Source organism: Callorhinchus milii, unplaced genomic scaffold (assembly GCF_018977255.1).
Source record: "Callorhinchus milii isolate IMCB2004 unplaced genomic scaffold, IMCB_Cmil_1.0 Scaffold21, whole genome shotgun sequence".
Classification (NCBI taxonomy): Eukaryota; Metazoa; Chordata; class Chondrichthyes; order Chimaeriformes; family Callorhinchidae; genus Callorhinchus; species Callorhinchus milii.
The window spans coordinates 4,390,270-4,415,192 of record NW_024704762.1 but is presented as its reverse complement, the minus strand read 5'-3'; the positions used below and the strand labels follow the sequence as shown (position 1 = coordinate 4,415,192).

Here is a 24,923-nt window from a genome sequence, read left to right as displayed (position 1 = left end):
TGCGTGGGGCCGTAAACTGGAGATGTTTGATGGATCCCCGATGGATGCCGCACACTTGAAATCATATCGTGAAAAACAAGGCAACAGCTAGTAATAATATTAATAATAATCCTTGCTCTTGACATGGAGCCTTATCACATCACCAAAATGTCTCAAAGGGCTTTGCAGGATTTACTGTAAAATTTAGCCTACAAAATACACAGTCAATTCACTTTACAGTGTATTCTGGGAAGCACTTTGAGACGTCTCAACGACATGACAAGGCGCTATATCAAAAGCAAGGATTAACGTGTGGGCCAAACGCAGCAGCCAATCGCACACAGCAGTGTCCCACACTACAGTATATCCTGTGAAGCGCTTGGAGACTCTCAATGATGTAATAAGGTGTTATATCAAATGCAAAGATTATTATTATTATTAACAGCAATGTGTTAGCTCCCGGTCTTTGAAAACCAAGAGGACCATTTGGAAGTGGGCTGCATTGACCCAAGGCAGGTAATGTGCAGTGACCAACCCTCAGTGACTTGTGAGAAACACATGAGGTTAACTCATTCTCAAACAATTCATGCCCTCAATCACCATGAGGCTAAATAGCCCAGTGCTGCCTATTGAAACAAGTACACTCACCTGTCCAATGGTCTGCAAAGGGGGGGGGAATCGTGCATATAACATGTCCAGGGAACTAAACAGCAACAGTTCTCAGAGGGACTCAGGATTGGAAGCAAGGAACAGGTAAGTGTCTGGTGGGCAAAATAAAGGGAGGCAAAAATATTACCCTCGTGTCCACCAGCTGTTTAAAAGGTCTTGGAGTTGAGATTTTAGGAGGTTCTTTTCATGGCTTAAATGCTTCAAGTTGCATGTTGTTTTTGTGCCAGGTATTTAGATCCCAATTTAACTTTTTAAGAGCCTTTGTGTTGGGAGCGTCCTGGTGGGGTGGTTTGGCTGGGACTTGGACACTCGCTGTTTAAAAGGCTTTTGGGTTGATATTTAGGAGATTCTTTCTTTGACTTGAACGGCTTGAAGTTGTGTTAAGTTTTTGTACCAGGTGCACTTAAAATCTAATTGTCATCCAACCCTGAAATCTTCTTATCTCTGGGATTGTCAGCTGTATCTTAACCGTGTGCAGGTGTAGAAGGTTCAACCTTCCCTAGACTTAACTTTATTTGGGACTTGAGCTGATCTGAATTCTCCCCCTGACTGGCTTGGGGCTCCCTGTTAAATCCCCCCCTGTGCTGGACAGGGATGGTTGGAGTCTGACTAGTTTGTAACTCTCTCTGCCTTTCTTTCTTCTCGCCCCAGGTTTATATCTACACCATGAAGCAGTCTATGTTCTTGCTGGTTCCCATGTTGTGTCTGCTCAGTAACTTGCAGCTACAGTGTGGTGAGTGTCTTAAGTTCTCTCTTATTGGAGGGTGGGGAAGAGAGTTGATCAGAGGGTTTCAGTGCATTCACTTGTACCCGTTTGATTAAATTGTTAACGCAAATGTACTCCCTCGCTTTCTGAAGGAGATTGCCCAGGTGGGTATATAGGTGAGCACTCCAAATGTAGGGCAGAAACCCTGGAGAGTTTATTTAGAGCAATATCTATGATATTTGAGGTCACAGCACTAAGAATGCTATTTGTTCAGCTTGGCTGGTCCTTGTGATTTATTCTTTTAAGTTGCTAATATTGATCTGAAAAGTGTGAACGATTATTTCAAGTATAGCATGCGATCTTAATTGTGGACTTGTTTCTTGATGTAAAATGACTTGTTGTACCTGACCAGTTTATTTGTAAATATCTTGCTCAAGAGTCTGTAAACTCCTATTAGAAACCAGGTGAAGGCAGAGGTTCCTTTAATGAGGAGATACATATTTGACTAAGTTTCTCAATGACTTTGCACTCAAAGTTTGATATCATCTCAGGGGCTGTTGTGAGGTTATTGGTGCCAGAGGTCGTTCACCTAGAAGTTGACAGCTTTGAGGATGTCACCATTGCTCTGAGGTGGGTTCTATTCTAGTATTGGGTGTGGGGTCTGTGGTCATTGTCTGCGGTTCTTCATCAGTGGGAATTCTCGCTTCCTCCCTCAGTGCTCCCCTTCAGGAGAACGTACTGATCACATTCAATGTGACCTACTCATCTCAGGAATTTCCCATTATTGAACTCCCTGACCTTGTAAGTAATTGCATACCTCAAACACTGGGAATCGTTCTGGAGCCTCTGGCTATTTTTGGTTTTTATCTTGCATTTCTAATGGTGATCGTTTGTTTAAACATTCAGTACGGCTCCACTCTCTGCTTGTATATGGAGTTATTTCCCTTTCCCTTGATATTCTTTTGCATGTTAACAGTTAACTTGAAATTTTCTACAACAGGTTATACTGCCTTGTAACTCCGTGACCCCAGTGTCTTTCCCAGTCAAAGGCGCTGATGTTGGCCAGGTCACCACCCATCTGAGGACCAACAGCAGCCATCTGAACCGGTAGATCATCAATGTGTAGTCTCCAGGTCATGCTATCAATGGGGGAGGTGCTAGAAGGAATGTACTGTACCTTTTTCCAATCACTGAACTATGAAGCTGGTGACTTTTGAACAACTTTTATTCTAATATTTCTTGACTTGCTATCTGCTCTGATATAGCCTTCAACTATTGCCAAAGGCATCTTATAAACTAGTGTTGATTAGAGGCACGTTAACTTTACCAGCTGATTGGTAATCCTAACCATACACCATGCCCAAAGTATTCAGTACATCCATTGTGCATTAACTAAGAGGTGTTTTTGGTTCAACCCCAATAATGAATGGGATTTGATCACATTGAAACGGTGGGATGTGTAGTCGGGAGATCAACATTGCACATTTTAAGGACTACTCTTTAAACCTTCAAGTCTTTATGCATATTTCATCACTCCTTTCCATGAATTACCATGTCTTTCTTACCTCTCTCTCTCTAGAATCTCTCACATTAGAATCCGTTATATGGTGGTGCACAGCAATGTCCTGACCATCATTAGTTATATCATCGGTTGGATTTACTTCTTTTCCTGGGCCATCTCCTTTTACCCACAGGTTTATGCAAACTGGAAACGTAAAAGGTAAATACTATAATTTGGACAACTACAACCAATACTTTAATTTGCGGTTTGGCTGTTCATTGTAGATGGTGTTATTTCAGGTCGCTATTGCTATAGATGAGAAGGGAAATTGGCTGGTGTTGCTCTGGCTAATTTGTGAACTTCCTTATAAACTTGTCTTGCACAAGTTGGAAGTCACCCTCGCATACTCAATAGTATTGCAATCCAAGAGCTTGTTTACTGACTGTTCATTTAATGTTTCTATAAAAGCCCAGGTACCTAGACTTGAGCTGATTCTCTGCATGTCAGTAATAAATTCAGGGATTGACTGGTGCTTATTTATGCACTTATCTATTGCGTTCGTGTACACCAATAATGCACTGCAGCCCAAGTTCATGATGCCAATGGGCATTCTAACAATGCACTTACCCAAACTCTTAATTGGTTACCTGAAGGCCACCAAGCCTTTGGAGTGACCGTTTCATCCAGTCATCGATGGGAATGACTCGCCGCATGCGGAATTGCCCAGAAATCTTAACCGGCCTTTAGACAATTTTTTTTCCTAAAACATTTGATGCCAGTCCTTTAGTGAGAATTCTATGAATTTAATAATCTTGCATTTGATGTAATGCTGTATCACATCAATGAGACGCCTTGAAGTACTTCACAGAAAATATTGCAAAGTGGATTGACTAAATGTTTTGTGTGGAACGTATCATTTAATACTATGATCAGTAATGTAGACTGTTCAAACCGTTTTCTCTCTTGCAGTGTTGTTGGATTGAGTTTTGACTTTTTAGCTCTGAATCTGACTGGTCACATTGCGTATGGAGTCTTCAACATTTGTCTCTTCTGCGTTCCGTACATTAAGGTAATCCTTAATGAAAAGGGATATATACTGCATAACTTGCATTTATAATTGTCTGTCCAGCGTCCTCCCATGAAAAACGCTATACAAATGTATTTTGTTGTTGTATAGCGCCTTTCATGTGGGGTAGCGTCTCAGAGCATTTTTGTATATATTTTTTAAACTAGATCTGTTGTATGGTAAGCACAAAAATTTCAGATGTTCTTAACATTAAACCAAATGGGCACCCATCCTTAATTGACAACTGTTTAAACATAATTAAACCAAATGCCAATAGTTCAGAGGCCACAAAATCCACAAATAGATGCATAGCATTGAAGAAAGTGTACATATCATTGAATTCTATGCTTGAGCACAGTTCTGTTACTTAATTAATTATATTAAAGAAGCAAGCTATGTATCATAGCATAAATGAATTTAAGGGGAAGCTAGATAAGTACACGAGGGAGAAAGGAATAAAAGGTTATGCTGATAGGCTTAGTTAGGGAAGGAGGAGGCTCATGTGGACCATAAACACCAGCATAGACCAGTTGGGCTGAATAGCTTGTTTTTGTGCTGCATATTCTATGTAATTCCAATCTTAGTAGAATTGCTGACTTGGCTATTGATGGAAAGTAAACCCTTGACTCACAAATAACAACCTATAATCAAGTTGTAACTACTCTCTCCCCTCTAGGCACAATACATAGAGATTCACCCAAATGGTGTCAACCCAGTGGAAGCCAATGATGTTTTCTTCAGCATCCATGCCACCTTGATTATGTCCTTTACCACCTGGCAGTGCTGTGTCTATGAGGTCAGGTTTGATGCTCTTATGCTACATAACTTTGTAGATTTTATTTAAGGAAGCAATTCTCATTGTATTTCTCTTGTAACAGAGAGGGATGCAGAGAGTGTCGCTGCCTGCGGCTGGAATGTTGATAAGTGCCTGGCTATTTGCTCTCATCACATTGATTGTGACTATTGCTGGTCAACTGATGTGGCTCCAATATCTTTACTACTTCTCTTACATCAAACTGGCTGTCACAGTCGTCAAATACATTCCTCAGGTAAAAGTTAGGGTTTGCCTGCAGTAACTTAGTGTGACTAGATTTGTAGATTCTCTTGCTGTGAGCTAACTATAGTATATAAATATGCCTGCCTATACCAGTCAATCCAACCATATCTTTCTATAGGGGCAAAATATGCCAATCTCTCTAGATTATAATTTGGCCAACTGGAAGTCCCACTATATCCTTGACTATTTTAATGGATTATTTGTCGTCCTTGCTGTTCTATGTATTGGACAACAAAATGTTACTTTCCTCAGCAAATGACTAGTTAAGCTTTTAAAAATGGTCAAAGAGCCCAGTTTCTTCTGAGTAGTAAAGTAGAAATAACTAGCCTCAACTATTTGTCCAATATTGTGTGGCTGAGGACAATGGTAATGATCCCACTTCCATCAATCTGTTTTCTTCCAACCAAAGAACAATCGAAAGTGAAGTTCCCACTTGACTAATCTGACTCCCATATCCCACCAAATTCCAAATCATTTCAAAATGGATGACAGTAATGACAGCTTGCATTGGATGTTCTGTTTGCAGTCGCTACATTTCTCTTTCAGGTCTATCTGAACTATCAACGAAAGAGCACCAGCGGTTGGTGCATTGGGAATGTGCTGCTGGACTTTTCTGGAGGCATTTTCAGTCTTCTGCAAATGCTACTACAGTCATACAACAATGGTATGTTGATAGTATAGTTTGAGTCTTTCGTTGAACTCTATCAGCTTTGTGAGCTCAATCCTTTAGATAGGTTTTTGTTCTTTCAGTACAGTCCAAGCTGTTGAATCCTGGAACAGCCCAGACACAGATAGGAAACATACTAATGAACCCTTATATAAAGGCCACGTCCCTCCCCACCTATCTGTTGCAGAGTAGAGATGAACTATTGTGACTGTAGATTTTAATGATGCAGATAGTACCACTCCATTCTGAACTCGCTTTTTCTTATTCCTTTCTCAGCAGTTATATCTATCAGTGTTGAGCACAGGAAGAAAGTTGATGTATGATCTGTAGCACCTGTTGGCAGGAGTGGGAATTTCAACCAGATAGTTAAGAAGACAGGATTATTCCAGGCCGACTGCCTGACATTCTTGGTCCTAACTTCTCTGGGTCAGAGTTGGTTTCACTTGGTAATGATGCTGTGTATAATTCCACAGGATTGCCATGTATTTAATCTCTCAACTGTCTGCTTTATTACAGAAGAGTGGATGCTAATATTTGGAGACATAACCAAGTTTGGGCTTGGCTTAATCTCCATGTCATTTGATATTGTGTTCATGGTCCAGCATTATTGTTTGTACTCAGAAAGCCAAAAACTCAATGACTACAAGTTGCTGAATGGGGAATACTCCAAAGAATACACATCACAGAATGGGGCAAAATGAGGCTATTCTTGAAAATGTGACCACTATTGACCACTTAAGACAATATTCATGGAACGTCACAGAGTAACGCCTTGAAGGGCTGCTTAACAGAGTATCCATCTGGACCCTATGACTGAGCATTAGCTGGTGCTACTTAATACACATTAAGAGTATGGCACAAGGTTTCTGGACAATACTCCAAGTTAAGGACTTTACAGTGAAGCTCCTTGATCTTGAAGCACTGATGGTAAGATGATCTGATGTTGGGTGAGGTTGCCATCAGTTCCTTTGAACTACCACTTAATTAAATTGGGATTGTTCAAGCTGTAATTTGAAGGTTTCAATCTGTTCTTGAGAACCAGTAGCTAAGTGTTTTTGAAGGGGATTGGGTGCTGTCCCTTTGTACATCAACTCTAGCAAATCACTCGTGAATGTGCAGTGGTTATTGCAAATCAACTTGATTGCTGACTGTTAACTATGCACTTTAGAATTATTTGAGGTTCCAAGTGTAAGTATGTGTTGGCTGCCATCTATTCTGATCCCTTTTGAGAGCTAGATAGAGGGGAAAACCGGCAAAGTACAAAACAGCTGCCTTGCACAAGCTCCATTCCATTTGTGTTGTTGCACATAGATCAATGTCTTGTTGCGCATCCCAACATGGCTGCCTTATAGAGGAAGATGATAGATAACCAAATGTTAAGTTCCTTCTTGGGTAAAGTTTTAACATTCTGACATTCTATTGTGCATGTAAATATAGTACAGTCCCTCATTCCAGACACTTCAGTGCTTCCTATGATCTACCTCTTAAGGCACTTTCTCCATGTTTCAATCCTATGATCTTGTGCATCTTTCAAATGAGATGTTTTTGTGGTCCCTCTGAGAAGTCAACTTGAGCTACTGGCGGTGTATTCTCTACTTCAGACTCTTTCTGTATTTTGATGGAAATTAAGCTTGTGCCAAGTCTTAAACAGACTTTAAAAAAAATGGTTGTTATAAGATGAGTTGCTGTTAATGTTGTATTTTACTTCAAAACAAATGAGAAATATTTAACAACTTTTTATAAAGATGTGTTAATGTCAACTTTGACCAATTTTCTTATTTGTAGTCTCAATATTCTAAACTGAATGGTGCACCTGTCCACTAATTCCTTTGAGTTGTATTGAGGAAATGGGTAGACCGAGCTCGGCTTTCACAGTGGAGGTTTCAAGTGACTAATGTTCTTAAGTCAAATATACATATGTACCAAGCACTGCCCAGATTTCAGAGTCAGTGAGCTCTGCATTAGTCACTTAGTTTTCCTTTCCTAAAAGGAAGTGTTATTCAACTCAATCTCCAGCTGGCACTTGCCACTAGATGGAGTTCAATACTTTACACATTCCACTCCAGGACTACTAAATGTATAGTGGTGTTAATTCCCAAGCCATAGCAGGGAAATCAGAAGAGATTGTTTTTACTTCAAAGAGCAGAATGATTTTTTTTTTGTGTGTGCAGCTAAGAGAATCCACCTTGAATGGCTCAGAAATTGACTATAGAGCTTCCTGATCTTTGCTTCCAGCTATCTCTTAGCCAGGATACATCAGATTAGAAAGGCCTTTGCTTAAAAACAAAGAGCAACAAAATAATGTAAGTGTTTTGCATGTTATAAATGGCACTTGAAAACTTAGCCCAAACTTAAATTTTAGGCACCTTGCTTCTATTTAAAGCTATCACTATACACCAGGATAACAATGAATATATTGGCATATGCTGTAAGATTATGAATCTAGTTAAATTGAAGCAGAATTTCTTACTATAATTGAACTAGCTTCAGGTATAACCACCTGTAATTACTGCCATGTTTATACCTGACTACAACGATTTTTTCCCCCCCTTTCGGTTAACTTATGAAATCCCATTTCTCACCCTATTTGCTCACCTCGCTGACATTTAAGAATGCCGAGGGGAAAAAAAAAACATGTAAACTAACCATTGTAGCTGAAAGCTGTGAAGAATCCAGTCTTCATCAAATAGTCAACTGGAAAGAGAAAATGAGGGAAAACAGATGAAATTATCCAAATAATCACAATCAAAATATGACCCTTCAGCAACCCATGACAGAATTGGTAATTACACAATAACCGATGCCAACTAACCCCGAAATCCACTGATCACTGGCCAGTGAAAGTTGCAAGAGATTTCTGGTAATGTGTGGGAGAGTAAGTAACCATGCAGGCGGACACCAGAAGAGATTGTAGAGATTAGGAGGAATAGGGAATGTTTAATTGGTGCAAAAGCAACAAATAATAATCCTTGCATTTGATGTAGTGCCTTATCACGTTGTAGAGACCCTCAAAGTGCTTCACAGGATATTACTTTAAAGTGGAGTGAATGTATATTATTTATTAAATGAAAGATAAGGCAAAGGTCATGGTGGAGCCCAATGAAACCAATAAAAAGAGATCAGGAGAGGTTCTTATAGAAAAAGCCCTTGTGATTTTCAAACTTCCAAAATGTCTACATTACCATCTTTCCACTATTGCATCAAACTGTAGCTTCTCAGTCTGAACCACACTCCCTGATGCTCCAGCCAGGTTTTAATCCTCCTCTGCATTAATAAAAAAAACTTCCTGGTGTCGATATTAAAATTACTCTTCACAACCCTGAATCTGTGCCCTCTTTCCTGCTACCTTAGCAGAGCAATGTTCTTGGTTTATTTTCTCAATCCCACTTTAATGTCTTATATACCTTGAGAAGGTGGCCTTGTAGATGCCCCTTTTAAGTTTACATTGATTGTAAAAATCAGTGCAAGAACAGTGCAGAACATGTTGACAAAGCACAAGTGAATTACCATTGATTCATATTCCTAGGATTTAATCACATTAAGGTTTGTTTTAACCACATCTAGATTTTATTTTTGATTGCTATACATTTTTGCAAATTAAACTCCAGATTGTTCTAAACAGGCAAACACAGACAACATCCCTTAAGAGCATAGTGGACTATGGAGTTTTCTTTTACATTTGTCGTATTAGGATGTTCTTGTACAGGACGAGCTGTGTTAATGTACTACAAAATGCTCATAGACTGTGATCTGAGGCAACCAGCAACCCAGAATTTCTCTGAGTCTCGGCTTTAAGTCCACTATCGTGAAATTTGGGGCAAAAAAGTTTCAATTCAGTCTCACTTTGGATGCCAGATTCTGCAGTTTTTTTTTAAAAGGAGAAGACTGAACTGAAAGGATTTTGCAAATTCCTGCTTGATCTTAAACTCGTAGATAATGGTTTTGTGGCTAAACCTAGGAGACTTTTTCTGAGGTCTCTGCCATCTTTCAAGCTGCTCTGTTAATTGTTCTTAAGTTAAAATACAGTGGTGTTCAGGATGTTCCACCTTGGCTTTTTACTGTGAAGGAGACAAGACTGTCACTTATCAAGTATCGTGTGGATTAGACACAGGGGAACATGTAGCTGGTGTTGCCTATATTGGTCATGTAGGTAATCCTAGCATCCTAACACTTTACTGCATTGTCCTCCATGCTCCAAAGAGAAAGTGTCTGTGCTCCATATCGTGAACAACTCCCCTTACAAAAAAAACCTTCTGTAGGTGTTGAACTCATCCATTGGATTTGTTTAGATTCTGTAATATATAACAAAATCCTACAGCATTTATAATTTGTCCTACAGGAGTCCTTAGACCATATTTTTTTTTCAAAGTAAGCATTTGGACACATCAGGCTGCCAAACTAAGGTGTACAGATATTTGTTATGCACACATCACAACTTAAAGGCGTCGTAACAAAAATATATGCGATACATTTTCTTACCAAAGTTCTCATCGTTTTAAGGGAGCTGACAATATTTTTTTAAAAAAGAGCAATTTTTTTCTTCAATTAAGCTAATCTCTTAACAACCTGCAACGTAAAATCTGTACACACACCACGATGGTTAAGCGCTAAGAATCCTTTTGATCTGTTGGACGTTTTCTTGTTTGTTAAAATACAGCCATTTGGTGTTTTGTTAATAAAATCCTTAAAAGAATCTATTGATATGCTATAGGATTTTGGAATAGGATAATAAGATAGGATAAATCGGTAAGGGCTTTCATCTCTTTATGTCACAAACGCATACCAGTGCCAAACAACAGAGAAACACAGCTAGTTATAAAGTCTAATTTACTATGATGTGAAGAGATTCTGCACTCGGATACAACGTTGGACTTCCAGGCATGGAGTGCTGGAGCCCAGTCGCAGAAATTCAGAAGCATGACACATCCATAGGCACAGCGCATGCCAAGTTATGTTAAATGCACTCTCTGCTTATGCATGTGCTACACCTGGGAATCTATTGCGAGAATGTAGTGGCTCAGGCCCTCGGAATGTGATTGAATAAAACGGGACTACTTTATTATTTCTAATGGCATGCTCAGTGGTGCAATGGATTAAGGAGGAGGGGTGGTGGGGGAGAAGGTAGTATTAAATTGTTCACCCTGAAGGAAAATCTAAATGTAGATTAACGTCAATCCAGAGGCAATGTGTTTAACGCTACAAATGGATGCTAGTCAAGGATGACCGTTCTCAACAGGGCAGTAAATGGGAGGGTTGGTGGTGGGGTAATGGTTTAAAGGTTTAAAGGGCAATTTGATTGTCTCGTTCATTTCAATAAACCTGCCATTAAACTTACTAATCGACAAGGAATGTAACCTTCGTACTGGTGTCATTTCATAGCGTCTTTGGTACTGCATGTCGAGAATCGCTACAGAATCAAATAAATTAAGGACCCATTTACACGAGAGATTAAACGCGCGAGTTTTTCGCTCTCTCATACACATACACATATACGCAGACAAAGATGACTTAAATCAAGAACAGTGTGATCTGTGATATTCATTGCACTCCTCGTTCTAAGAGCATTTTCATTCAGGCCAAACACTGGCACTTACACAATCCAGATTCATTCTGGATTTGATTCACAGTGAGTCAGGAATTACTAAGGATTAATGGCAGATCATTCAGTAATGCATTTACCTGACTACAATCTGAATTAATAGCTGGTTTGGATTTGATCTGATTTGTATCCAAACCAGGCTAACATTCAGTTGACCCCAAATATCTCACGGTCTTATCCTTAAAGCTATCGTCCTGAATTTAAGATTGTACAGAAATTTGGAAAATACAGGAAAACACTGCTTTAACATGATTGGAAGTTATTAGTGAGGCACGAAAAAATGGCAGAATTCCAGGTTGTGGGGTCACTGCTAACATCACTTCCTTTGTGAAGCGCATATGAATCTTACCAAGTGTAAGTGAGACAGCATTACTTTGAAGGATGCTATAGCTAACAGGGTGTATTTGAATTCAGTATTACATTGACAAACTGGTTTCCAAGATAAGACTGAATTGAAAAGTTTACCTAAAATCCCAAACAACCTTAAATTTGAGTACAACGGACTAAAGGCTAAGACTTCGAGAATGGTTTCGTCACACGGTGCACATAAGGCAGAACACAGTTTGATTGGAGCAATTTTTGCATGTAAAGCTAATCCCCCTCCCACCACCCTCCCCCCAAAAAGTTGCCCACCCGCTTTCACAAAGCTCTGCCCTGGGGTTTGAAACTTTCGAACATGCACAGACGGAAATAAAATGGTCCCATTGTATCGCGACGTACATATTGAGAGTAGTGCATGGCAACTGGCAGTGTGTAGGATACGCTGATCTGGCTCAATAGTATCGGTGCTTTAGTGTGATTTTATAAAAGTGTGTTCAAATTAGGGATGCAAAGGTTCTGATAATCCAAAGAGTTCAGACTATTTCTTCAGGCAAATGCTCGTCAGCTCCATGGCTATGCTCACTTGCGGTGGTCCCAACTATCTCCAGCCAGGGCAGAGATGCAAGCTCCTTTATTGCCGAGAGTACATCTATGTTCAAGGTTCCCTTCAGTGTTGATGGAACTATTGGGATCCCATATGAATAGAGAAAATTAGCAACAGAAGGACGCTATTTTGGCCCATTGAGCCTGTTCCTAATAGAATGGCGGAACAGACTTAAGGAGCTGAATGGCCTACTCCTGTCCCTATGTTCCTTTGCTCCACCAAAGACCACTCAAAGTTCTCTCCCCTCATCCCACTTCTTCACCATTGGGTATAAATTCCACCTGCCTCTAGATTTACTTAATTTTCTTGGTGTTTCAGAACATCCAGAATTTGGCAGATTTTGTAAATACAGCCTTAAGTCTGAAGCCGTTTGTTTTTCTAAGAAACTACAGAAAAACGGCTTCAAAGATGTGAAGAAAATAAAGTAAATCTAGACCCAGATAGACTTTCTCCCCATAGGTCCCCTTAATAACGTTATCCCCCAAGTATCTATTGTATCTCTCTCTTACATCCCTCGATTGATTTGTTATCTGTAGCTTCCAGGGGCAATGTGTTCCAGATTCTTATTGCTCTATGCGAGAAGAAAATGCTGTTGAAAATGTGACAGAGTTTGATTTGACTAAACAAGTGTAGAGTATTTATCACCAAGCAATTCGAGGTTTGTGACAACCTCATGGCCTGTCCATACAGGAGATCCCTTTAGATTGAGTGACCTGACAGGCTCATTTCCGAATGACCGGCCACATTTTAAGAAGAAACGGAGCCTGTTCCTGATAATGATAAAGGGTGAGAAACACTAGTACAAGAGATTGAGATGGTCGAAGTTCTGAAGGCTTGTGGACGAGAACAGTATAGGAATTAGATGTTAGAACATTTTGAATATAAAAAAAGTTTCTTGGTCCATTTCAGAGGGTTTTCAACCAGATGGAGGTCATGGAGTTACCACATCTGGGGAAGGAGGACCAGGCTCACTCTGAGAAGCACTGAAATAGTGAACACAGCACATAGGGTTTGTCTAACATTGGAGGCATCATATATTACCATAGAGTGGAAGAATTAGAGTCTATGGTCCAATGGTTAAGAAACAAGAGTTGGATGGGAGAAGGCGACTGTGATATGCTGATGTGGAGATTCAGGAAATCCACATGACCTGGTACAAAAGGCTTGATATTTGTGTCTAATTCTGCTCTTATGAGGACTGGGGAAGCAATTGGAGAAACTGGAACCGTGTTTTTATAGTGCTTCACGACTTTGTAGGAGCTTTGCTGAGAATTGAAAGGACAGGTTAAAAGACTAGCTTCTATTTTCATTCCCGCCTTGTTTTATCAAGGGGTTAGTTCTCGGGGATAGTTATCCCCCATTGGGGTAAAGTCTAAACACTGTAAACCTCACCACAGTGCCTGGAACACCTTACCCTGGAGCCTGGACCACTTTACCCTGTTGTGCCTGGAACTGCTTGCGGTTGATATCAAAGCATCATGACGACATCATAAGGTAGCCTGCATAGAGCTCAAGAGAAAGTCAGTCAAGGTGTTTAGGATACCCTTCAAGCCAATCAGCTTTCAGCTATGTAAGCGTGGCTGAAATTCCTATAATAAAATGTCCCCCTTTTGCTCGGGATCGCTTTGGGCTCCTTTGCATCCCTAATTAAAATGAGTGTTATCGGTAGAAGACAATATGGTGCATCTGAAGACTATGAACATACAACATTCCAACTGTACAACAAGAGGGAGTTTGGGGTGGGGGGTGGGGGCGGGCAGCACGAGATCACATCACAATGCAGCACTGGCAACGCTGTTTCTCCTTCAGATCCTTGCCATCACCTTCCGGTTCCTTCCCCACGCCATCCGCCTTCTCCTTGGTGTCACCGGGCTGTGTCTGGGCTGCAGGCTCGGCGGGAGCGCCGTTGGGAGGTGCCTGGTCCCCAGACGCCTTCTCGTTCTTGCTCTCAATATCCTCAATCACCACCAGTTCTGCTTTCCCCGTTCCCTCGTACCCCAGGACCTTTTTAGTCTCGTTCTCATCCTCCACGTCTTGGTAACCGAGAAAGATCATGGTCACGGGCTGCTCTTTGCAGGGCTCAGTGCCATCTCCTGCTCCTTTCTCTAGGCTTCGAAGGCTCCCTCCGGCTGTTCCATCCGCCCTTAGCTTTCCTGGGGTCGTCTGTTGCTGAGCAGAGGGTACTTTGCCCTCAAGGAGGCCACTCGCTCTGCTGGAGTCTGTTACCTCGTCGGCTTTCTGTATCAGGGCATTGACCTCGGTGGTGCTCAGCTGATGAACTCCGTTCTCCATGGCTCCATCACCTTTACACACCTCGTGCACCACTTTCAGGTCATCCTCATATACTTTGACCCCGCGTTGTGCGAGGTCTTTGGGAGTCACGGGCGTGCTGGACAGGATCTTTGTCTCCCCCGTTATGTTGTCCTTCTCCACAGTGATCTCCATGGCAAACATCGCTGGTCAAGGGAAGAGCTCAAGGTTACTATGGGACTGTACATTCAAACCTCCAAAACTTGCCTATTACACTGGCAATGATAATAAAAACATAAGAATTGCTAGATGAACGAAGACCAAGGTCCATTCAGTTTGCCTTCCACCATCCTGGCAGTCCCATGCACATGACATGTCCCAAACTATATACTGTATTTCCTAATGGAAATCCATCTAATTTGTTCTTGAAAGAAACTATAATATTCCTTGCATTTGCTATTGCCTACATATTTGATACTATCACGTTGGCGAGACGTCTCAAAGCGCTTCACAAGATATTTTACTGTAATGTGTAGTGACTGTGTATTTTGTAGGTGAACTCGACAGCCAATTTTGTGTATGGCAACATCCCACAAACAGCCATGAAGTGAATGACCAATTTTATTGTTGACCAGGACACCGGGAGTAACTCCCTTTTCTTTTTGAAGAGTGGCACGGGACCTTTAACATCCACCTGAGCATACGACGGGACCTTAGTATAACTCATCTGACAATGCGTTGCTCCCCCAGTATTACATTGGAATGTCAGCCGAGACTGTGAGGTCAAGATCCTGTTGTGGGACTTGAACCCACAACCATCTGATTCAGAGCTAAGAGTGCTACCTGACACTTGACCACCAAATATTTTGGACATTGAGATTTTTTCAATAGATTTTTTTTAAGGTCAATTTGTTGAAGAGAGTCAAAATCCATGTTCACCATTGCCATAAAATAACCTTTAATAATAATCCTTGCATTTGATATAGCGCCTTATATAATTGAGATGTCTCAAAGCGAATACGTTTATTCTATGGGTGAAATGCGGCAGCCAATTGTGCACAGCAATGTCCCTAAGTCCTGGATTGCTCGACCACATTTTTTTTGAGGGTTTATTACTCCATTTAGTGTCAAACTTGGAGACCTTGCCTACAAACGTTACCCCATTAGTAACTTCGGGTCCTTACCGGCCTTCAACTTCTCTGTTTCTCCATGAGGTTTATTTGGCATTGGGCTGCCCTGGCTCTTTGTGACCTCTGGAAAGAAGTAGAAGCAAAGACTGAGTTAAACGAGGATGGAGTGAGGCTCCATTCAATAACAGACACATTTTCAAAACATCTGCTGGGTTTGGGGACAGGAGAATGGGCTCAGTCATTGCTTGCAAGGTTCAAAGGGCATCAATGGTGAAGTTCAAGGTCATGACTTTGGGTGCGGTTGTCCCGAAAGAATGTGTTGACTGTCACTGCTAATAAAGCTCTCCTTCAGAATGATAAAAGTTTAACATGTAGAAGAATGTACAGTTTATTTACAAAATGGGGCATTGATATGGGCGCTGACCGTCTGTGAGATTTGATTGTTTGAGGAGAAAACTCTGTGGAATATATGCAAAGAACCACGCTTAACTTTGGTTGATACATTTCAGAGATCTTATATGTGGGAGTGAGTGTTTATGCTGGACAGAGGCAACAACCTTTCTATTCTATCGGTAAAAATATACAATGGAAAAAATCACTGGTTACCTGTTAGAGCTACAGTGAGGAATAGAAATGGAAAGTGAAAGGGAGACTCTAGTGTGGGGTCTGAACAGATCGGGAGCCTGGAATCCTGACCACTGTTCACCACTGGTTACCTCCAGAGACAGACTAATTGTGTGAAAGCGGCACGACACATTGGGAAACGGAGTTGGTTGAGCCACACCCCATTCTCCACCAACCGACTCAACGCTTTGGAAGTTTGAAGTTCGAAGGTCATGACTTGTGGGGGCAGTTTTGGGGTAGGGGGTGAGATGCCTAGAAAGACTCTGTGCTGATTCTCACAGCTAATAAAGCTGTACCAACACACACATCAATTCAGAAACCCAAGAGTTTGCACACCGACAAATACTTACCACTATCCTTGCCTGCGGGAACCTAGAATAAAAGAGACATAAATATCATGTTAATGATATCACCAAAGCCGCTGATCAAATCATTCCCAACTTTTCAAACACCTCCTGGTATATGTCCTTAAATCGACCCTTGCACATTCACCCAGTAACTAAATCTGAAATGTTTACTCACTTTCCCACTTCTGAGCTGGAGTCAATGTTTTTGAACATCTTAATTAGGCTCCAGTTTTATCCATAACCATGGGCTTTCTGTGTGCTCCTGGCGTCCAATTCCTCTAATAATCTAATTTCCCCGCGCTGTACCCTCTATGTAACACGGTCTGTGTTGGCCGGTTTCACTGTGCCAGCCGACTTGCTACCAGTTCCCTCTCGCTAAACAAAATGGCTGACTTGATCATGGGCATGACATTGGGCTGTCACTTCCTGTGCCCTGAGCATAATAAGGGTCCACTTGACAATCGTGTCGGGAACAAAAGCCACGTGTCAAAAGCCACAAGAGCCAATGTCTCCCACTCAAAATGGTCACAAACTACTTAAGGCACCGAATTCGGCCAGAGTCGCTCATCACTTTATTACCACTGGGTGAATCGTCACCTTCATCTCGTACCGACCTTTTCCTCATCTTTAAGCTTGTCTTCAATGCTGTTTTCTTTGGACATCGCAGTGTCTCCATTCTCGAGCAGATCGAGCTCCTTCTCGAGTCTGGAAGAGATTGACAGCCCTCAACTGGAATCCTAGAAGCTAGTTACGGCAAAGAAAGAGGCCATTCGGCCCTTTAAATCTGTAATCACAGACACTGACATTGTGTTACTTGTCATCACTGACACAGAATTGGCTTCACAGGATGTAAAGTCTGTGTATTTTGTAGGTGAAAGCAAGGGCCAATTTGCACACAGCTGTCACCAACACAATAAGCTGGACTTTTGCCTTCTGTGCTGAAAACGTCTATGTTTCTAAGAGAAACAAAATTCTACCCAGTTTTAGCCTTTACATTTAAGACTGTGTTGAATTGTGTCAAATTCTGAAATTCAGTGCATTTAACTGTAAGATCGCCGGGTTTGCTATGACTGTAGGAGGCATCAGAGAACAAACAGGGGGAGGAATGACAGACTGATCTCTCAGCAGAATTGTGGAAAACAGGATTCCAAAAGCACAGCTGAGTTGAAGAATTTTCCTCAATTCTGCAGGATCTTTCGTCTTAAGGCTAAGACTCGGTTGAAGTTTGGGCCTTTGAATTCTACAATACAATGCAATTCACATTTATATAAGCGCCTTTCACTTCGGGAGGACGTCACAAAGCAGTTCACACGATTTATAATGCAATTACAGCCCATCTCCAGATGTATACACTATAAGGTAAATATTTAGTCTCTGAGCTTTTATTCTGTTATGCTTCATTCCTCCCCCGTTCCCCCCACCCGCGCTTGTTATCTGATGTCTCCTTCTGTCGTCACAAACCTGAGGCCGTGCAGTTTATTACCAAGCTACGGGGCCTCTTGCAATGAAGCGTTAGATTTGGCAGAAATCACAATGAATTGATTCAGCTCCGGGAGTGTAGGCATGGTAACTGTGTGTTTCTCATCAGGAGAGAGCCTCCCACTGAGCGTGTCTGTGATAAGCCATCAGACGTCCTGCCTGCAATGGACGAGACTCTCAAGACAGTCGCTCATCTCAGAAGGTCTGAGTATTTCGCATTGGGTCAGGTGGACAATTTTTCAATTCAGTCTGAACCTGTAGCAGGAGTCCTGTAGCTCGGTGGTTAGAGCGCTCGCCTGCAAGCGAGAGACCTGGGTTCTATTCCCGACAGGGCGAAACGTTGGGCAAGTTTTCTTACTCCTCTGTTTACCTAACAGTAGGTAGGAACCCAGTTGTTAGTCGATTAAAAAACAATAATAATGGTCGCTCAACCCATGACTGTTTGTGGGACGCTGCTGAGTGCAATTGGCTGCCGTGTTTCGCCCACAAATATACAGTCAATTCACTTTACAGTATATTCTGTGAAACGCTTTGAGACGTCTAGAAGACGTGATCTTTAACATCCACCTGAACAGACATAGTCGGGGACCTCAGTTTAACATCTCACTTGAAGGCCGAAATAACTAAAAAGATTCCTCGTTAGATATAATCTTTCCCCCATCTTCGGAGAGGAATTTAGCTGGTTAGACTCCAGCAGTCACCCCAATGCCTACACTCTGGGTTCCCCCAACCCTTGGCTCTTGCCAACCTGCGCCTAATACTTTTTGGAATTAGGTAAACAGGATGTGTCCCTCCAGAGAGAGAGAGAGTGCGCACATTCCATTCCAACAACCTATCTCTGGGATTTCCACGTGTAGGTGGGATGGATGGAATTCTCAGCCTGGTTTGGATTCTCTTAAGCAGGTAATGGGTTTCCGCATGTGTCAGACACCTGACGGACCAAAAAAAACCCCGAGGAGGAATAATGCGTGACCATTAATAATAATATTAATAATCCTTGCATTTGATATAGTGCCTTACCACGTCTTCGAGACGTCTCAAAGCGCTTCCCAGAATATACTGCGAAGTGAATTGACTGTGTAGTTTGCGGGTGAGACGTGCCAGCAGATGGCACTATAACCAGGCTGAACTCGGATACTCCTTAACCCGTCCCAAGCCCCTGCCCACACCTCCCCTTCTCCCAACCCCAACGCTTTGCACAACCACAGCCCCTGGACTGCTGCAGTCAGGGTGTCACAGTTGACTCGTGATGGCCGAGATCACGGCAGCTGCTGAGCAAACAGGAGAATTCTTTTTAATCATGAAAATGCCACAATCTCGCAGTGATCGAGCAAGATCGATGATTGTGGCTTCCCGGCCAAGCCCGTACGTTAAGTTGACAGCACTATCTTTATGCGCGAATGCCAGGAGGACAGATGCTGTGATGTCCTCGGCATTTTTTATCTGGTGGAACAGACACGAGGAGCAAACTGGCAGCACAACTCTGGCTGGAACCTGATTGGGGAGTGTGGCTGAAAGCACGATCAAAGAGGAAAGTCTTCAGACGGTCCTTGAAGGAGGCAAGGGAGGGGGGATTGACTCTTACAACAATAACTACAACAACTTGCATTTATACAGCGCCCCTTATGCAGGGTGGTATCCCAGAGCGCTTACACATAGACACGCTGATCCGGGTAACAACACCAACAACAAAATTACACTTATACATCGGCTTTCACGTTGGAAGGACGTCTCAAGGCGCTACACAGTTCAGGGTTTGCACCTGAGCCGGGGGTTGGAATTAAGAAGGTGGAGGGTTTGAGGGATGGGAGTGTGGCTGAAAGAGGAAGGTCTTGAGATAGTCCTTGATGGAGACAAGGGAGAGGGCGAGACGGAGGGTTTCCGACATGGTGGGGGCAGAAAAGCTAAAAGTCTGACCTCCTATGGTGGGACGAGCAAGGCAGGGGGCACGGAGCAGGCCAGTGCCTGCCGATCAGAGGGAGCGGGCAGGTTGGTGGTATTCGTAGGGCAGCTCTGAGTGAGGGCTTATAGAGGTACTGTATATACGATGCTAAATGGGAATGGAAGTAACAATACTTTCAGAGACAGCGAGGCAGCAGGTCAAGAGGGCGGAGGTTGAAAGACGTGAGGGGCAACTTCAGGGGAATATTTCTGTTATTGTAACACAATATTACACAGAGGGGAATTAGCAACTGGGATGGATGGGATTGTCAGGGTAGTTGAAGCCAGGACATTGGACTCGGTTAAGAAGCAGCCCGACAGTGTAAAGGGCGGACTGTAGGGGGGAGTTTCCTTTGATTATTCAACCTTCGGACCAGACATTAAACTGAGGTCCCGTCTGTGCCTATTCAGGTGGATATTAAAGATCCCGCAGTACTATTTGAAAAGAGAAGGGAATTACTTTCTCTTGGTTTCCTGGCCGACAATCCTCCAAATATTACTGCTCATTCACTTCATGGCTATCTGTGAGACATTACTGTGTGCAAATTGGCTGCCGCGTCTGCCTACAAAACCAAAGTCACTACACTTCACAGTAAAAATCCTGTAAAGCGCTTCGAGACGTCTCTTCCATGTGATAAGGCGCTGCATCAAATGCCAGGATTAGTTTGAAAATAGCCACCTACAAATACAAGACAGCAAACTTGACAGTAACCACTTTTGAGGGGTTTTGAGGTGACAGGTGCTATGAAAACACAAGTTCTTTGCTATTTCTTTCTAACCGAGCTGTGGAGAGGAAATAACACCTAAGAAACAGCCACCGAAAGTGACTTAGAGGTTCATTCCTGGTATCCACAACCTCTCGGGCCAACATGGAGCATTAAATTCCCGATAAAAACAAAAAGTACCTGAAATGTCTCTGTTGAAGGTCACTCGAAAGAGTCCCCATAAAGTGCTGGCAATTAAAAGCAGGCTTTATGTTCAAATTTAACTTCCTTTATGGCTCTATTAAAGCACGCTGAAATTACAGACAACAACTGAACAGATGTTTGGTGTGAAAAGTGACCTTGGGAAAAGTTTCAGTCTGTGCCTTAGTTTGAGCTGAGTTGGTCTGAGGGCTACGAGCAGTGCGGGAGGTTTTAATGTAGACTTATTATAATAATAATCCTTGGATTTTATACAGCGCCTTATCACATCGAAGAGACATCTCAAAGCTCTTCACAGAATGTACTGTAAAGTGAATTGACTATATAGTTTGTGGGCAAAACACAGCAGCCAATTGCACACAGCAGTGTCCCACAAACTGTTATGGATTGAATGACCAATTTATTTAGTTATTTGAAAGGATTACTACCTCCGGAAAGTAGTCCGTCAATCGGCTAACAACTGGGTTCCTACTGACTGCTAGGTAAACAGGAGTGTGGAGTGAGGAAATTTGCCTAATGTTTTGCCTTGCCTGGGAATCGAACACAGGTCTTTTCGTTTGCGGGGCAAGTGTTCTAATCGTTATGCTACAGGCCTCCACTAATAATAATATAATAATAAATAATCCTTGCATTTGGTGTAATGTCCCAATCCACAAAGGGCAGACGTATCAAAGCGCATCACAGGATTTTTCCTGTGTAGTGACTGTGGCAGCCAATTTGTGCACAGCGACATCCAACAAACAGCCATAAAGTGAATGACCTGATTTTTCTGGGGGATTGTCGGCCGGGACAATGGGAGAGAAACATAATATAACCGTCTGTATTGTTCTCTTCAATTGTCCAATTGCCTTTTGAGGTGATCACGATTTTACCATCAACAACCACAAGTATCACATTCTCGAAACCCTTTGTGTGACAAAGACCATTAGCTCTTCCAGTTGGGTGGGTTTGTCTGTGGGGAGTACATGGCCTGTCTGCCGGGAGGTGAGGACCAGGAGGTTTCCTGGGACTGTCAGACTGTGTGGAGCATCTGGTGTCAGGCATACACTGCCGGAGTGTCCCTGGGGAATCAAGGAGCAGGCGCCAGGCAGTCTCTGAGGCTCCTCAGCCCTGTCTTCTCAGCCCCTCTGTACATGGTGCTGTGCTGTGAGGTTTTCTTTCACATCAAAATGAAAACAGGTTTGTCACAGAGACTCTCTTTGTAAAGACGTTGGGGTTTAATTTGCAGGACTAACTTACAGGGGTTATGCGGAGAGAGTGGGGGAGTGGGACTGATTGGGTAGCTCTTCCAAAGAGCCAGCGCAGGCATGATGGACCGAATGACCTCCTTCTGTGCTGTAATGTTCTATGATTCTATTACTTGTGTAAGGATCATCGGAACATAGGAACAGGAGGAGGCCATTCAGCCCCTCGAGCCTGTTCCGCCATTTTATTAAATCATGGCTGATCTGTACCTCAACGCCATTTATCCACCCGGATGTGCACAACACTAACGGTACCTCTGGATGATCTCCTCCAGCTGTTTGGTCTTGACTTCGTCCTCCAGGAACTGTTTCTTCATCACCTCGTTCTCCTCGGACCCAGATGATGGGGTTCCCTCCAGAAGCCATCTCTCCCTCAGGGCCTTAGACTGTGAAAGGCAGAGGCCACAATCAGATTCCCGGCAGCTCATGTCTTGATCTGGCTGACACACTGCACAGTCACTACACGTTACAGTTTAACGCTTCACAGCATAATAATAGTAAAAATACAATGCAAAATTACATTTGTACAGCGCCTTTCACGTCGGGAGAACATCCCAAGGTGCTGGACAGTCAGGGATTTATAATCTATAACTTAATAATAACTGTTGCGTGTGATACAGCGCCTTTCACATTGGGAGGACATCTCAAAGTGCTTCACAGGCTTTTAACGCAAAGTGTAGTGACTGTGTGTTTCGTAGGCGAATGTAGCATAGGATCTTGAAACGAATGGGGGTCGGAGCAGGGCAGCATTGTGTGGGTTGTTCTGCCTCCAATTTAAGTGCTTCCCTTCGTCTCTTCAGCCCAGTGAAACAGTCAGTGTGTGGGTTCGGGAATCCAAGGAGGGAGTCATCTGTGGGGTCAAAAGCTCCTGACAGAGAGGAGATAAAGTCACAGGAACTGTCCTGGAGGTGAACTGATAACAAACGAGGGTCACTGTGGTTTACATCCTACGCCCACCCCCATCCCACCCCTCACCCCGATCTCTTACAGTCTGACAACAGTCACTGCAAGAAGCAGGGACCACAGCTGTTGTTATCAGCTCACCTCCAGGTGAGTTCCTGTGACTTTACCGCCTCTCTGTTGGGAGCCTCTGACCCCAGGGTTGACTCTCTTCTTGGAATCCCCATGTCCTGGACCTGTCACAGCCCAGCCTCTGGCTTATTTCAAGATCAAAGGTGATGCAATTGAGCTCTCCGAGGAAGTAAATATTCCCTGTTTTGATTGGCACCCTATAAGGGGCCACTTCCTGTCACATCAGTGCGTTCTACCAGCTTTGGGTGGTTCATAGCTCTCAATGCTCAGTAGAGGCTTCACTCCTAAAAGGGACAGAACACCCTCCCTTTGTAAGGCCTAAATTCAGTACAAACAGCTTTATAACGCCCAGTGTCTCAGGCCCTGTATTAGGATGAAGAGCTAAAAAAAAGGATGACCTCTGGGTTACAAGAACACTGCTGACATCACTTTCTGTAATCCAACACTTTGCTCCGATCACGATCCATATAAATCACAAGACGATTTTGGATGAAGAAGGTCCTTTGGCCCAGTACATCTCATCCTTCTACACCCTTAATCCCGTCCTCCCATCACAACATCCAACTGATTTTTGAATGAATCCCATTGTCCTGGCCTCAATCACTCTACCTGGCAACCCTGTTTCAGTCATTAATTACCCTGTGGGCAAAGAAATACTTCCTGGTTTCTGCCCTGCCCTGAAATTTGCCCTTTGCAATTCTAAACCTGCGGCCTCTTGTTCTACTGTCTCTGTGTATCCTAAAGTATTGTTCTGGTGTTATGAGGAACCTCCTTTGAATACATGATCAAATGACTTCCAGATGTAAACTGCAGTTTCATCCCAAGATGATTCTGGGCTGGATTCCATCCCAGAGATCCCCCCCAGAGGAGAAGGGGACAGAATCCAACGCCAATGGGCGGTGGTGCAGTGGGATTGGATGCTCTTCCGATCAACACCGGGGCCTGGGTTGTAACCCGGCTCCTCTGGGACCTGGAGCAATGGCCTGGGCTCTGATGTACTACTGCCCAGTCCTGACCTCAAGCCGTTCATTCATTCATCCCTGGATTCAGTCAGTGTCAGCCACTGTGACAAAAAGATTTGGATTTTTATTGACTGACCCAATAACAGCTTGTGCTGTAATTTGGTGTTAGGATCAGGAGGGATCACTGACAGTTATCAGTAAATCTCCCAGTTTAGCGTCTCTCAATCTCTTTCTCTGTCTGTCTGTCGTCTGTCTGTGTCTCTCCCCATTTCACTCCATCTGGATCTTTCTCTCTCTCTCTCTACCCATTTCAATCCCTCCGGATCTTTCTGTCTCTCTCCCTATCCATTTTACTCTCTTTTATCTTCCACTCTCTATCCATTTTTCTCCCTTGTATCTGTCTGTCCCTCGCTATCCCTCTCGCTCTGTATCTCTCCCTATTTCTCTTTCCATCTCTTTCTCTCTCTCCCCCTCCTATATCTCTGTATACTGTATATATTTTTATCTTTCTCCTCCTCTCTCTATCTCTTTCTCTCTCCTCCTCCTCCTCTCTCTCTCTCTCTCTCTCTCGTGTGAACAAAGATTCAGCTTCTGACTGAAATAAATGACTAGATTTTTAACACCAGGGAAATTGCCAGAATCCAGTGTTGTGTGCGTGTCTGTCTGTCGTTTTCAGGCACACTATAACAATAACCTGCCCGACCTGAACACATTGCCTGCGCTGGGCTCCAACCAGGATTTCAGCTCATAAAAGTGCCCACTTTGCAACACTGATACAGTACAACATTCAATCATCTTCTCGGCAAAAACAGAGGCAGCAAA

The 24,923-nt window shown here is 42.9% G+C and overlaps 2 protein-coding genes across 3 annotated transcripts in view; one reads left to right on the top strand and one right to left on the bottom strand.

The window, feature by feature from the left end:
• The first annotated feature begins 670 nt into the window (after positions 1-670).
• LOC103183523 (cystinosin) lies at positions 671-6,346 on the top strand. The gene is made up of 10 exons (XM_042342846.1): positions 671-732; positions 1,362-1,381; positions 2,046-2,155; positions 2,355-2,461; positions 2,934-3,074; positions 3,825-3,924; positions 4,598-4,717; positions 4,800-4,970; positions 5,525-5,642; positions 6,162-6,346. The coding sequence occupies exons 1-10, from the start codon at positions 671-673 to the stop codon at positions 6,344-6,346; spliced, it is 1,134 nt and encodes a 377-aa protein (XP_042198780.1).
• A 5,510-nt stretch (positions 6,347-11,856) lies between these two features.
• The window catches only part of LOC103183524 (paralemmin-1), a 49,329-nt gene continuing 36,262 nt past the window's right edge, over positions 11,857-24,923 (bottom strand). For both annotated transcript variants that reach the window (XM_042342707.1, XM_042342706.1), the window contains exons 4-8: positions 22,363-22,493; positions 17,135-17,225; positions 16,524-16,545; positions 15,604-15,672; positions 11,857-14,625 (exon numbers count right to left, since the gene is read on the bottom strand). In XM_042342707.1, the coding sequence (XP_042198641.1) occupies positions 13,937-14,625; positions 15,604-15,672; positions 16,524-16,545; positions 17,135-17,225; positions 22,363-22,493 (1,002 nt within the window). In that variant the 3' untranslated portion in view covers positions 11,857-13,936. The remainder of the gene's footprint in view (positions 14,626-15,603; positions 15,673-16,523; positions 16,546-17,134; positions 17,226-22,362; positions 22,494-24,923) is intronic.